Source organism: Manis pentadactyla, chromosome 13, assembly GCF_030020395.1.
Source record: "Manis pentadactyla isolate mManPen7 chromosome 13, mManPen7.hap1, whole genome shotgun sequence".
NCBI classification, from domain to species: domain Eukaryota; kingdom Metazoa; phylum Chordata; class Mammalia; order Pholidota; family Manidae; genus Manis; species Manis pentadactyla.
The window spans coordinates 6747833-6762603 of NC_080031.1; the positions used below are offsets into that span (position 1 = coordinate 6747833).

A 14771-nucleotide genomic window follows, 5' to 3' on the forward strand; every position below is an offset into this window, starting at 1 on the left:
CATGCCCTCTCCTTGGAGAAGGTCCAGGCCTGAAGGGGCTCCCAGGGGAGTGAGGGGAGGAAGGCAGCTCACAGGCCACCGCAGGCCCCGGCTCCTGCCGTGTGTCACGCTGGACGACCGGCCTGCCTCTGCAGCAGGCAGAGGCTGGGAGAAGTACCACTGCCCTTGGGCTCCCTCCTCTCCCGCCTCACGGGCAGCAGAAATGGCCGCCACGCTACGGCTGACCTACACCCACCCCTGCCTTTGGGATCCCCTTCTGTCAAAATGGTGGGGAAGTGTCCCTTCTCCCCGGTCCCCAGCCCCTGCCCCTTCCTCGCTTTACTTCTCTTTCCTGCCTTCCCCCATCTGCCCTGAGAGGACTGGTCTCTTTCCCAACTACGGGACCGAACAAAAGCACCTCACAACCAAGTTGCTGTCCACCTCTGTCCCCATTTCTCCCTGTTCCTCCACAGACTTCTTGCCAGAGACCTCCTCCTCCTCCCCAGCAATGCCCAGCCTCGGTGGCAGGACTCAAGGCTATGTAGCAATCAGTACCGACTCATCCGTTACTGAAGCCGGCCAACTGTTCCCAACCAAGTTAGGGCAGAGTCAGGGGGCCCCCTGCACAGGTACGCCCTCACTCACACGGGTGTTCCACCCCCGTGCTCTGCGATGTAGCCAGCCTCTCCTGCCTGGCGGCCACCCACTGTCGCTCACGCCCTCCTAGAGGACGCTGCTGCATATGCCTGGGCCCACTCCCACCTCTTCGCTCTTTGCTGGGGATGCCAGCTTAGATGTCTCTTCCTCCAAGTAGCCTTTCCTGCTGCCCGCCACCAGACTGTGGGCTTCCTGAGGGCAGGGGCTGGCCTGTGTTCCATTCCCAGCTCCTAGCCCAACACGCAGCTTCCGCAGGTACTCGGTGTACACTCTGAATGGCCGAATGGGCAAACAGCCGCCGACCTCCCGTGTGGTGGCGTCAGATGGGCATGTGCTCCGAAGCTCCCGAGGGCAGTGTGGAAGGTGGGGCGTTCCCACCAGCTCAGCTCAGCCTCACAGCAACAGGACAGCAGCCACTCCGGTGACCCGGCCAAGGCTGGCGAACTCCAGCTGGTGTTCCGTGGAAAAGCCCAGCCTTTGATGGGGGGAGTGGGCTAGAAGACCCACAGCCAGAATTCGATATTCCCAACTTACCTGGAACCGGGGTCCTCACCTATAACTCCCTCGGCCATGGGTGGGCGCTCACCGCAGGACCACGAGGTCTGTCCAGAGTCCTGCAGGTGGAGTGCCTGAGTCAGGTCACACCCCCCTGTCACCACAAGAGGGCGCGCTGGCCTTAGACTTGCCCTGAGCGTGCAGGTAGACCCGGAGGCTTAACCTGGTCTGCGGTCAGGCCTGGAGAATCGGGAAGGGATTCGCGGTCGCAGGGTTCTGCCCAACGTGTGATCAGAGTGACCGGATCCAGGCCTCAAGGTCAAAAAGGTTCATTAGAAGACACCGTTTTGTCCATTTTTAAATGTAAATACCCATTTTTATACACTTTTCAGAACCTTCGACTGCGATGTGGGCCAAGAGTGTGGGTGCACTCCCCCCCCAACCCAGAGGGGAGCGCGGGCCGGGCCCTGGGGGCGATGGGAAGTCCAGGGGTGCGGGCTCAGCTCTGGGAGTAGCAGGGGCAGGGACCGGCGCCGCGGCTTGACTCCCCAGTCTTTGCTGGTTCCCTCCCCACGTGCAGTCGCCTTATCCTGGTTTCCAGAACACCTCTTACTCTGTCACCCTGACACTAGCCCCCTCCAGCCCCATCCCGCAGTACTCGTCCCGGCAATGGTGCCGTCAGATTGACTGAGGTGTGATTTTAAAAGAGGCCTGCCTGGAAGTTCTTCTTGGAATCTGATGTTCCTCTTTTAGCTTTTTTGGGGGAAGCCTGAGCTTGGATCCGTTCCCTGTCGCCCCAAGGTGAGGAGCTGACCCCCACCCTGCACCCCCAGTCTCTTGGCCCCACAGCCCATCTGGCAGACAGAAAGAGCTAGAAGGGACTTGTTGCTTGGTGGCCTTCCAGGACGCCTTGCTCTCCACCCTTCTGCCAGCCCTGACAACTCAATCCAGCTGACATGACAGGATATGGGAGTGAGAAGCAGGGCCTGCAGCCAAGAAGGCCACTTTCCTTTGCTGAGGTGGGGAGTAGGACTGGGGGCACACCTCCCTCCCCCAAGCACCCTCTCCAAGGCGGTAGCCCATTTCCAGCGAGGAGCTGAAAGGGGAGGCTTGACTCCTGGAGCCTCCTGTCCTTGAAGCAAAAGTTTCTGAAGCGAAGTCAATAGAAATGTGTCCTGGGGAGCTAGTGGCTTCCTAGAGGTGCAGCCAAGGGGATCATATGTCACCCCAGGAAGACCAGGAGGACCTGGGGGGGGGATCACAGTTGATCACAACTTCGGGATCACAGCATCCTGGAGCAAGGCTTTGGCTGTTCTCTGAAAAAGTCCTCCAGCTGTTGAGAGAGGGTGGGGCTGGAAGGGAGGCAGAGGGGTTATTTGCATTCATTTGCATTTCATTTGCATACAGCTCTTTTGATGTCCAAAGGCACTGAAATTTCCTGTCCTTGCTTCTTTCCCCCTTTCCTCTGTTCCTTTCTAACCTCCAGGCAACCTCCAATCTCTCTCCTTTTCCCAGCTAATCAGAGACATGGAATTTTAGGCCCAGGGGGTTAGCACCGACCCCACCCCCCCATCTGCCCAGAACCCCAAAAGCTGGCTTCATGAGACTTTGAGTTCTGGAAAGGAGGGAGGGATAAGGGGGCCCTTTGAGCTCCTATCCTAGTTCATCTCATTAAAACAATCATCAAGCAAGTCAGAGAGGGAAGAATAAAAATCCAGGTCCAACCCTGCCCTTTACCCCGCACACATGTGTCTCCAACCCACCAAACTTCTAAGACCCAGGGAAAGCATGTGAAAGAGGAACAGGGCAAGGGGAAGGCTCTCTGCCCTGCATGAATTGCCATGTGATCTTGGGCAAGTCCCTCCCCCTGTGAGCCTCTGGTTCCTTGAATGAATGATCTCTACATCCCTTCTACCTCAAGTTACAGGACTGTGGAAGGGGGAAGAGAAGGGAAGGCTCAGGCTCAGAGCGGCTCAGGATTCAAACACTGGCTTTGAAGTCAGGCAGGCCTAGTCTAAACCTCAGTTGTGCCATCCACTAGTGCATTCATACCACCTGAATCTCAGTTTCCTCATCTATAAAAGGAGCCTAAAAATTGTGTCTTCCTTCTAAGATTGTGCTGACTAAATAAAAAGGTGCATGCCAGCATGGGGCCCCTTTCTTGGTGTATAGGAAGCCCTCAACCAGCATTTGTCAAATGAATGAGTAAAGGAACAAAGGTGAGGTCATGTCTGCCACCCTCCCCTCCCCCATCCTTTCCCACCTCCTTCCTCCCACCCCATGTCTGGAATCCAAAGCTGTGCTTCCAAGTGTGCACACCCAGGTCCCATCTCTGCCCCCATCCCTAAGAGCTCCACCCCACCCCCATCCCCAGGACTCCAGAACCCTGGGCTGCTGGTACTCTGGCCTCTGGAAGAAAGCCCAGAGAAGAAATGTAACTTTGCACACAGAAAAGAGAAACAGTTGCTAGATATGGTGGTCAGAGAATCAGACCCCCAGTGTACACAGCCATGCAAATGCTATGCAAATAGAGATATGGAAATCACAAACACATGGGCATATGAACTATGTGCAGGCATTTTTCTAGGATGGTGGCAGGTAAAGTGCAGTTGGAGATAAGAAATGGACCTCAGGGAAGGGGCCAAACCTGACGTGGAGGAGGGGAAGGAAAGGGCAGATACGAGGAGGGAAGGAAGGACAGGCTGGAAGTGTCCTAGGGGAGGGGGGAGGTCCCCGGGTTCACTAGGCCTTCAAGAAGTCTTTCCTGATTTCTTACTCCAGCCAAAGAAACAGGAAGAAGGTCCCCTCGCTTCTTGCCCAGAGGTGGGGAAGAGGAGACTTGTGACTGAGGGCCAGTGGTTTGTAGGACCTGGAGAAGCACTTATTAAGGACTTCCTCTTCCTCAGGGGCCCCTGTGGCACCCACAGAGCCCTTTCTGAAATCTGTTGTATACCCAGCACTGTGCTGCATGCTGTGCAGGTTAACAACCAGGTGGTAGGATAAGAAAAGTCCCACAAAACCCACTACCAGGGCTGTGAGGAACAATGAAGTGTTACAGTCAATAAGCACAAGATCAGATCAGATCACTTCCAACTTTGGAAAGGAGTTGGCATCTGAATTGCACATAGGAGTAGAGGGCAGCGCTGTGGAACAGGAGCCCTGACACTTACTGGCTGTGTAACCCTGTTACACAGTTGGGCCAGTTAAACTCCCTAAACCTCATTTTCCCCATCTGTAAAATGAAAATAATAACAGTCCAATTTATGAGTTGTTATGAGGACTAAACAAAGTCAGGTGCCTTGAAGTGTTGGTTAGTTAGCACAGTGCCTGTCACATAGTAAAAGCTTAATAAATACTTGCCAGTGTAATAGGGATTTCTGGGGTGGATGGTGGGTGGACATACCAGGTAGAAAGAACATTATGAACAAGACATAGAGGCAGAAAAGCCTAGGAGCTGTTCTGTGAGCAGGAAATAGTCCTGAGACTAAGGTGATAGGGGACCTGTTAAGGGAGATAGGGAGACCTTGATGGGGTTGATAGGGACCTTATCAACCTTGAGTGGAATACCTGCTTGGAAAGACAGCCAGGGCTTGCCCTGCGGTTGGCACATAGCTTTCTGGGCTTACAGGCAGCTGGTCCCGGGGCCTGGGCACCCCTTACTGGGACCCAGAGAATGGAAGCAAAGGGAGGGGGGTGTTCATGTGCTGAGTCTATGATGGGTGCTGCAAAGAGCACTGGAGTGGGAATCCAGCGACCTGATTCCAGCCAGTCTCCATCTGTCACTAGGGAATTGTGTGCGTTTGGATGAGTGGCTTCCCAGCTCTGTAGATGAGGGAGGTGGCTGTCCGCACAGCCCCTGACACTGGTCTTAACTTTCACACCATCCTCTCATAGGGCCTCATAGCAGCTGGACCTGGGTGGGGCAGGCAGGGGGCAGTGTCTTCACCTGGAGAATGTGATAATAAACTGGGCCCCTTCTAGGTCCCAGGATGTTGTGAGGATGCATCGGGGCTGCATAAGCTGCATATCCATAGATACCAGTTATGATTAGCACCTGCCCCGTTTTACAGATGAGTAAAATGAGTTCAGGGAAGTGAACAGCCTTGTCTGATGTCGCAGAGCTTGTAAGCGGTGGAGAGATAGGATTCCAAAAACCAGATTCTTTTCAGCAGCAACCCCCACCCCCCCACGGCTTCTCCAAACACTCCAGGTTCCTCGCGGTGCTTGCAGTTCGGGAGTCTGTCCAGAGAGCTCAGACCCAGGCTGGATAATCCGCCACGGGTTCCTAAAAGAGACGCGCTGGACCGGGAGCGTGGGTCGCTGCGGGCGCGGTAGGGAGAGGCCGCCAGGATAGGTTGGGTCAGACAGGTGTTCCGCAGGGTCGCGACCCGCCCCGGCAGCACCCCCTGCCCCCTCCCCTGGCCCCCAGCTCTTATGCAAATCGCTGCTTTGCATGGGCCCGGGGCCAGGCGCGGGGGCCCTGCCAGGGGGCGTGGCTGGCGGCCCCCGCCCCGCGCCGCGCCGCGTGCTCACCTGGGGTGTGTGGCAATCCTGGCCACGCCGAGTGCTGCCCGGGCTGGAGCAGCGAAGCGCGCGACAGCGGCAGCGACGGCCCCGGCAGCGGCTCCCACAGCGGCGGCGGCCGGGGGCGGGAGGAAGGAGACCCTGGCTTCCCAGGGGGCCCGGCTGGGGCAGACGCGCGGGGCCTGGGGGGGCGCTGGCTTTGGCCCCGCCTGGGGCAGGATGGTGAATCTGCAGCCCATGCACACAGGTGAGGGCGGAGAGTGTGAGCTCTGACAGGTGTCAATGGGCTCCGGAAGGGGCGAAGGACAGGGGTGCCGCGCCGGGGGGTCTTTTATCCCCCAGCGACCGGAAGAGGGCAGTGTGGATAGCGGGTCACCCAGGGGCGGGCGTGGGCAGGCAGGTGTTGGGGACCTTGGAGAAGAATGGAGGTGGGGGCTGCCAGGTGGGGGGCAGGAGGGTGTCTGGAGCCTCCAGGCCGGAGCATGGCCGGCCTGTGGGCCGTGGGAGTGCTGAACTGTTGGAGTCTCGTTGGAGGTGCCGGTCCACTGACTGCAGAGGGGTGGCTTGCTCAGCCAGGGGTGTGGACCTGGGAGTGCGTAAGTGAGGAAAATACGTGTATCCACATGTTACGTGTTTGGTGTCCCAAGTATTTATGTGAGGTGGGAGGTGGCGGCAAAGTGGGCATTTGTAAGGTCTGGGGGTGGGCTAGGAGAAGTGGGTGACACAGGCAGTTACAGAGGCACAGCTGGGGCAGGTGCCATGCCACACTTGGTTAGTTAGGGCTTGTGGCCACATGTGTGCCTGTGTATGGGAGGTGAATCCCGTTCCCATGAGTGCTGAGAAAGAATGTGGAGCAGACCCCAAACGTGGAGGTGTGCCCACCCACATCTCTGTGGAGCCTGGAGGTGCTCTGCGCTCAGCGCAGGTGGGACTGGGAGTCCGCGGGCAGGTGCTGGGCAGGAGCTCTGTGGAGCCCCAAGCGGAGCGGCCTGCGTGGGCCCCGTGGGTAGGCGCTTGCCCCTCTGCCTGAGGGGATGGTGAGAGATACATCCTCTGTGTTCCACGCCCCGTGGATTCAGATTCCTTCAAGTGTGGGAACCTAAGAGATGAAAACACTTTTCCCGGAGTCAGTGCCCCTGAGTGCATGGTAGGTGGGCATGGAGCAAACGCAGGCCCCTCCGTTCACCCTGCCGCTCCCTCCTTTCCCACACCCGGGCCAGGGCAGGGGCTGCTAATCCTGGGGCGTTGGGCTTGGCGTTAGGGTGCGCCTGCTGGAGGTCTGAGGGCCTGGGCACAGAACAGACTGGCCGTTTCAAACCAGCAATTTGCCTCTCAAAGACGATGGCACCTGATGACCTTTATTTAGGATTTCAGGGCTGCTGATGGGAATTTTGTGACCTGGTCTCCTTTCTGGGGGAGCAGGGAGGAAGAACGGAGAGGGGCAGAGCAGGCTGGAAGCTTTGGCCCTGTCTCGAGTCCTCCAGTCCTGAAGACAGGCAGAGATGGGTACACAGGGGGAGCAGGGTCGACAGTTCCCCAGGCGCACTTATGGCAGGGCTGAGTGCGAGGCGGGCTACCGGAGGGATGTTGACTCTGAGTAGGTTGCCAGGCGCCAGGACATGCCAGGAAGGGCTAGGTGAGGAGGGATGAGCCATCCAACTGGGTGTCATCCAGTGTTTGGGGAAAGTCTGTTTGCAGACCCTGTGGCACCGTCAGCATGGAGCTGGGCACGCTGATCTCCCTTCACTGCCCACCAGGAAGGCCGAGGTCTGAAGGGGAACAAGACTTGAGAAAGGTGGGCCTCCGGCGGGAAGTTCTCTAGGGCCAAGAGCAGAGACTGCCTGGGGATTTTCCATCTCATTGTCTACTGGCGGCTCCTGCTCTGGGGGAAGTGGGAGGACTGGGACAGCTGGGACTCAGCAGGGAAGCAGCCCAGGGCCTAAGAGGATCTAGCAGACAGCAGGAGAGCTGGTGAGGTCAGGCGAGCGGGCCAAGCCTTCCACCCTGTGGTCTTGGAGGAAGCTCCAGGCGGATGCTTCTGAGAAGCCCATTTGCCTCCCTCGCCCCTGTGCCTGGTAGGCAGGGGTTCCGGACACAAAAGGGAGATTGAACTAGGCCCAAAGAGGGGTGACCTCTGGGCGGGGTGGGTGTCTCCACCTACCTCCGGTGTGTTACCCGATTCCTTTCTCTACACTTACCTGCCTGCCCTCCCCAGACCACCTTTTTAGTCTGTCTCCCCCAGGGCTGTGGGGGTCTCTTTGCGAAGTTTCTGCCTCAGGCCCTCTGTGGTGTCTTGTTTCCCTTCAGTGGCCTCAAAGGGGTCTCTCAGGTTGGGACTTTCTGTGGAGGCTCTCTGCCGGGCCTCCACCTGAGGACTCTCTTTGCGGGGTCTTCTCAGTGGGCTTTTCAGTTTGGGGTCGTCTCTCTCTGTAGGGTCTTTGTAGGGGCCCAGGGTGGTCAGTGTGGGCCCTGCTCTGGGGTCTGTGAGGGATGGTCCCTCCGAGGAAACTCATTATGGGACCCTCTCTAGGGTCTCTCATCCAGGAGCCTCTGCATAGAATCTGGTTTATTCTGAGTCGTACTTCCCCTCACTGCCATCCTGTATCCTGCTGATTCTTTAGAAACAGCACTTCCCCCTGTGACCTCCCAGTGCTGGGCCCTTGGGGAGTCCTCCTCAGTTGATTTATTGGAACAGTTTGGGTGGGGAGGAGGGGGCAGGAGCACACGAAGCAGGGCATAGGCTTGCACCCAGGTCTCCCACTCTGACAGCTGCATGGGCACTGTGGCCCCTGAGTCAGCCTGTCTTTTCGCTCTGATAACCTGGGCACAAGCCATGATTCAGGTTGACCCGGGGCCTCAGCACTTTGTACTTTATAGAGCATCTCTCAGGCAGAAGCAAAACACCTGAGCAGGCATGAGGTCACCACACAGAGGGGGCCACCAGCCAAGGAGGGGCTCCCTGCTCCCAGGCCGAAAGCAGAGAGAGCCGTAGATGAGAATCAGATAGCCAGGGAGGGAGAGAAGAGGTGGAGGGAAACAGTGGGAAGCCAGCAGGAAGGGGCACCTGGTTGGCCCCAGGGCATCTCTTTTCTCTCTTCTTGTCACTATTTGCTGTCCCCCATCAGGGTTGAGGAAGAGGGATTGAGCCTTGCAGACTGATGTCAATTACAAGTCAGGCATTCCATTTAGGCTGGAACACCGACTTGTGGGAGGAAGTGGATTTCTCTTGAAGAAGAGGCCAGAGAAGTCTCCTCCAAGGGCGAGTTGGAGACACAGCTGGCTCAGAAATAGGACTGGTGGGTCCTTTGAAGTTCCTCTGGTAGATGTGCCCGTTCAGCGGGTATGAGAGGGAGAAGTCAGGGGGGAGCTCCAGTCCTTTCCAAAAAGCTGAAGATGGGCAGTGGCAAGAGGGGTGGGCCCTCAGCTTTCCCAGTATAGGACCTCCGGGGTGCAGGATCTGTAGACGCTCAGCCTGAAGCCTGGGGGAAATGCCGTGCCTTTGGACTTTGCTCCTGCGGCCTCACATAAACATCTTGGTTTGCAGATGGGTACGGAGGGGCTGCCTCTGGGTCATGTCAAGGCATGGTGCGGGCAAGGCCAGCGGTTAACATCTTGCGCCGGCTTGGGAGTATGATGGTGCCAGTGAAGCAGGTGAGGGTCGAGTCTGGTACCTTGGCTCTTGTACAGAGCAGCTGAGCCTCCTCCGGGAAGGGAGGGACAGCAAGGAGCCTACTCCATCGCCAGCCAGCTGAGATAAGGACAGCCAAGGAGCCTGGCCCCACCCCACACCTCTCTCACTCACGCCGGCAAGTGCTATTCTCTGACAGGTGAAGGGTTATGGCTTCTCGGGGAGTTTCGGTGTTGGCCCAATTTTAGGCTGAGACCAAAGAGTGTGTCTCACCCGTCCCCCTCAGCCTCCTGCCCAACGGGAACAGGTTCTCAGTATATGAGCACCCTATGGGACTCCAGAAGAGCTCCTGTAGATTATCTCAGCCTTCCCCCTACCCCCAATTCAGGCTCAAATCCTGGTCCAACCTCCAAGTGTCACAATGTGGTTCCCATAATTGGTACATCAAATGAGTAGATGTCCTGGCATCATGAGTCCATTGATGCCTTCAAAAGTTATTTTTCAGCATGATTAGGACTAATTTTTAGTCCTTTTAAGCTAATTTAAAGGATGAGTGAGATGGCTTTTGGTTATATTTGAAGGCAAGGCAGGGAATGGGTGTTTAAGGAGAGTTTGGGTTATAGGCATAACATTATGGTTTAGCTAAAGAGTTACCCTTCTTAAATGGCAGGAATTTCAAATAATTTGACTCAGCCCATCTGGTTATCATCCCAGGCCTACTGCCTCTTAAACTCTCCTTGTCCCCGTGAGCATTTTCCTACGAAGTCAGAATTTGGTGACTGGGAAAGGCTTCCCAGATAAAGAACAAACCACAATAGTGCTGAGACAGGAAACCTGAGCTGCTTATTGCAGTGGGAGATGGGGACTAACATCAAAGCCTAAGTCTCCGGTAGTTAATTCATTTACCACCCGGTTACTTTATGCCAGGGACTGTGCCAGGCAGTGTTCATTCAGCAGTTCATTTGCCCCTCACAGTAACTCTGGAAAGTAGCATTATTCCCATTTTTTGGTTGAGAAAATTGAGCTTCAATTAAGTGGCCAAGGTTCCCTAGCTAGCACCTTTCCAGCAGGAACTCCCTTCTCTTCAGCACTGTTGAAGAGTCCCTGTGGGGAAGTGGGAGCTGAGCATATCTGTGTTGGGCATTGCCCGGCTCCAGGGGGAGGACTTCACGGGTGGTACAAAGCAAGCCCATTTCTCCATTGGAGTAGAAGGTGAACAGCAGCAGAAGCCCTTTGCAGATGTGTCCAGGTGCCCCGTGCTAGTTATTCTGCATATTCGTGAATGACAGCCTACACTGAAAGTTTCAAACTGCAGCAGGAAAGACTTCAGTTAGGCTCAAGAAATGCCTTCCTAAATATGATACAGTGGGAGGGGTGGGGGTGTTGCTGCAGGGTCTCGCCTGGAGGTCAGCAGCCTATCCACATTAGGACGCTGTGGAGGTCTGGGGAGGCTGTATGGAACTCCAAGTATTTGCCTGGGGGTCATCACGTTGGTGGGTCACAAAAGTACTGCTCAAACCACAGTGGTTTCTAAGGCTGCTTACTTTTTTCCCTTGCTTCTGGGGTGTTCTAAGAGCTGGAAAAACTCTAGACCCTATCTCTGTCTTGTGGGGCATGGAAGTCACCCCTCCTGCCCTGCAGTGACTACAAACCCAGGGGCCACAACTTAAATCTCTGCCTGAGCTACACACATCATTGTACTGAAAGAAAGACAGAAAGTAGGTTTCTCTCCTCTTTTCCTGGGGCGGAGGTCCACTCTTTTCCCTCATCCTGATCATCTCCAGACCTCAGGCGTCCAGACTGCCAACTGCCTGATTACCTGATGCAAATTAAGACTGCCTGCTTAACTGGGATTGGCTGGGGAGCCGGGTATGCAAATTGCTTCACCAAGAATTTATCTGGTTTGAAAGAGTTAAAAGTGCTGCCCCCAGAGAAGGGGGGCGGTCAACATGATTTGAATAAAATATTCTTCTGTCTTTAACAGCTTCGGTATTTGGGTGGTTTAATGAGGAGAGTTGCAGAGAGCCTAAGTTCCAAGCTGCCTCTTTGCTCCTCTCCGCTGATCCTGGAGACTTAGGGGCCTCTTAGGTGGTGGCAGCTGTCTGTTGTGGGTAAATGTTTAATGTATTGAAATGAAGCAGGGCAGAGAGGCCAGACCAGCAGCACGTGGGGGCTGAGACGGGGGGCCTTCCGTAGGTACTCTCTCTGCCGGGCACTGACCCGCCCACCATCCTTTCCCCCTGGTCACACTGAAGGACTAGGAGAGAAGGTAAGGACCCCAGAGGGCAGGATCTCCAAGAAGGGCCACACAGGAGCTAGGATTTGATCCCCAGACAGGGGGCTGACCTCTGAGAACCAGACAGAAGAACAGAGGCAGGAACTGGGAAAGAAAGGTGAGAAAGCCTTGGGTCAAGGCACTCTTACCTCCCAGGGAAGTCAGGTATTATGAGGGGTAGGAGGGCATGGATATCTCTTATGCTACTTTAAGCACTAAAATGAATCCCCCAAATCCCAAAGGAATGAGGACTGAGAATGGGAAGCATTCTCTCCCACCTGCAACTCCGGCTGTACCCCTCCCCTTGTTAAATTTTTACCACCTGAGCCTGGCGATGGAAGGAAGTGACAGTGAATGATGGAGAAGGTGAGAGGCCCTGTGGTAGTGCACAGAGATGGAGGGAAACAGGCGGGGAGAAAGGCAAGTGTGGGAGGAGGGGCTATGTGCCCCAAGCTTATGAATATTCCAATGTTGTATGTTCGGGAATCAGGAATTTGAAAGTCTGAGGGTTGTTGTAATTACACATTCATCTTTGCTGTTTAGTTAAAGCCACATATATCATAGCAAGAAAAATTGTGACCTGTTATTAAAATCAGTTGTGCGTTCCCTGCAGGTATCAAGATGAGTGGCGATGTAGCAGATTCCTCGGATGCACACAGCGCTCTCAGCCAGGTGGAGACAGGTAAGGTCTTCTCTTCTGGGGAATGAAACAGCAAAGCATGGGCGGGAGAGGGTTGTTGGAAATCCGTCAAACAAGGTGGTATCTTTTCTTGCTTGGTCGTTCAGACAATCAGACTCAAAAGCAGCATCTTAGGAAATGAAGGGATTCCCTAGAGACATGGGAAATGACCTTGGAACATTCAAACTGTAGACAATGGTCTACTGTGGAACAAAACCTCCAGAACTAGGCTAGGAAAAGCCCAGATCATAAAATAAAAAATAAAAAAAACACACACACAAACAAAAAAAGTTTGAGAGGAGGTCACTCCTTGATAGGCCATTCCAACACCCAGAAGTAGCAGGCTGTATTCCCAGCTGTTTCTGATCGCCAGAAGGCAGAACCTGCCTTTCGTAGATGGGGACTAAGGCCTTTTTACCCCAGATTTCTCAATCGGCCGGCTCCAGGGCCTAACCAAAGAGGCCGGCATACAAGTGTTCCCCCTCCAAATGACATGTATGTGGGTGGTAAATAGACCCAGAAAGGAAGGCTTGGTACTTGGCCATGACTTTGCTTTGTAGAGAAGAGAAAGACAGGAAGGAATTGAGAAGAAAGTTTCATGGCTCTGCTTTTAGCTCCATAGTCCAGGCCTTGCTTTGAAAACTCCATACAATTAAAAAGAACCTAAAAGAAACATGAGTATAAATTATAACACCAGCAAATAACTTTTATAGCACCCCAACAAGACCTCAATTAGTCTTTCATCTGGATCATTAGAGACATAGAGATTAGAAGTGGAGGGGAATCATGTTCCCCACAGCTAAAATCTTTTCCCTAGCCTTCAGGTGCAGTCTAGTTTCCTTCTTGAAGCTAAGAGATTTGGGGTTGGAGACAAGATAATTAGGGATCTTGCAGGAGAAGGGGCATCTGCAGGGTGCATCTACCATGAACTTTTCTACCACCCAATTTAATAGAAACTGTCTATTTACACAGGTAACAATACACAGGCAGCTACAGGTTCTATATTTTGCTTTGTGTGTAGGGACAGCTGGGCAAGGAGAGTGTGAGCCAATTGCACTCATATTTCAATTGATTTATTAGCTGAGTGTGATTGCTAAGGGTCTGTGGAAGGGGCACCTGTTCTCCCCAGTTGAGAAGAAACTCCCCCTCATCCCCCACCCCCTGCCCAGCTGAAGGGCTCCAGCCACGCTTTCAAATCAGTTCACCTGGAGCGTCATGTGTCTCTGCTCTGACACTCTTCTGTAGAGATAAATCAGAGTCCAGAAGTCACAATTCAGGAGAAACTGGGTCGTCCTTTCCCGGCAGCAGGCTAGCTAGAACCAACTCCGTGCCCCTGGCCAGGTATATTGCCCCAGGGATGTGGGAACACAGCTATGAGAGTGTCCGTGTGGGAAGAAGATCACCCTTGGCTGGCAGCTCTGTTATTAGTTATGTGACCAAGTCAGGGTAACAGTGTTGGGAGCGAGACGGAGCAGCATAGAACCCTGAAAGGGAGCCAGGAGAGGGAGGGAGTTAATGACCCTGGGTGGGGGTGAGGAAGGTTAAGGTGCTATGGACAATCTGAGCAAGTCCTGGCCTCCTGTCTGGACTGTGGGACTATGTACAGACTACAATGAAGGAGAAAGAATCCAATCATAAGCTGGGACTCGTGGAATCGGACTGGCATCCCAGGGTTACTGCCAATTCAGTGTGTGAACTTAGACCAGCCCCTTTACCTCCCAGGAAGGCAGGAATAGATGGCCTTTGAAAAGTATGGATTTAGAATCAAACAGACCTGGGATAAAAATCACATCTTGGTTGCTTACTGGTTGTATGATCTGATAAGTTAATTAAGCCTCACCTCTTCTGTAAAGGGAGACCATTAATGCCCAGCTTAGAGAGTGGGTTGAGGGTTAGCTGAGATGATGTTGACAGCTCTGAGCAAAGTGCCTGGCCCATGGCAGCTGTGTCATCATTACCGCCAGTGGCATCATCAAGGTTCTGCGATTCTGTAATGAACAGAATCTACGCTCAGCACATTTGGGCTGCAGCTAGCTGGGATGCCCTTCTCTCCACCCAGGCCAAGTGGGTCAGCACTGAAGGTTGGTTTCTCTCCATTCAGCATTCAGGAAATGTGTGGGTCTCCCTCCCTGCTAAGGAGACTATGAAGTACTTGCTGTCGGGAACCTCTCCACCCCTGGGAACTTCACTTCTCGGGGGCTCAGTTCAGTGGCTGGTAGCATTCATACTTAGGTGATCATCAAATTACTGAATGTTTTTAAGAGCAAGAAAAAAGAGGTAGCTAATTAAAGTAACCAAACTTCCTGGAAAGCCGTTCTGACTCATTTTTTACAGAGGAAAGCTTATTATGACTCACAATGGTTACCAACTGGGTTAAATGACTTCCTTTGGATTTTTCAAAAGGCAGATTCCCCTTCCCAACGGTGCTTGAATTAAGGGGTAGTTTGTCTCTGGGTTTTAAAGGAACTGTAGACAAAGATGACCTAGAAAGCCCCAGTTCCCTGAGAGCACCCTCTGTGTTGTGAGGGATCCAG

The 14771-nt window shown here is 54.1% G+C and overlaps 1 protein-coding gene across 2 annotated transcripts in view; it reads left to right on the forward strand.

The window, feature by feature from the left end:
- Window positions 1-5680: 5680 nt before the first annotated feature.
- The window catches only part of POU2F3 (POU class 2 homeobox 3), a 79256-nt gene continuing 70165 nt past the window's right edge, over window positions 5681-14771 (forward strand). Inside the window, exons 1-2 of one of the 2 annotated variants that reach the window (XM_057490386.1) lie at window positions 5681-5902; window positions 12172-12240. In XM_057490386.1, coding sequence (XP_057346369.1) covers window positions 5875-5902; window positions 12172-12240 — 97 coding nt within the window. In that variant the 5' untranslated portion in view covers window positions 5681-5874. The remainder of the gene's footprint in view (window positions 5903-12171; window positions 12241-14771) is intronic. The other variant, XM_036887640.2, reaches the window with a different exon arrangement.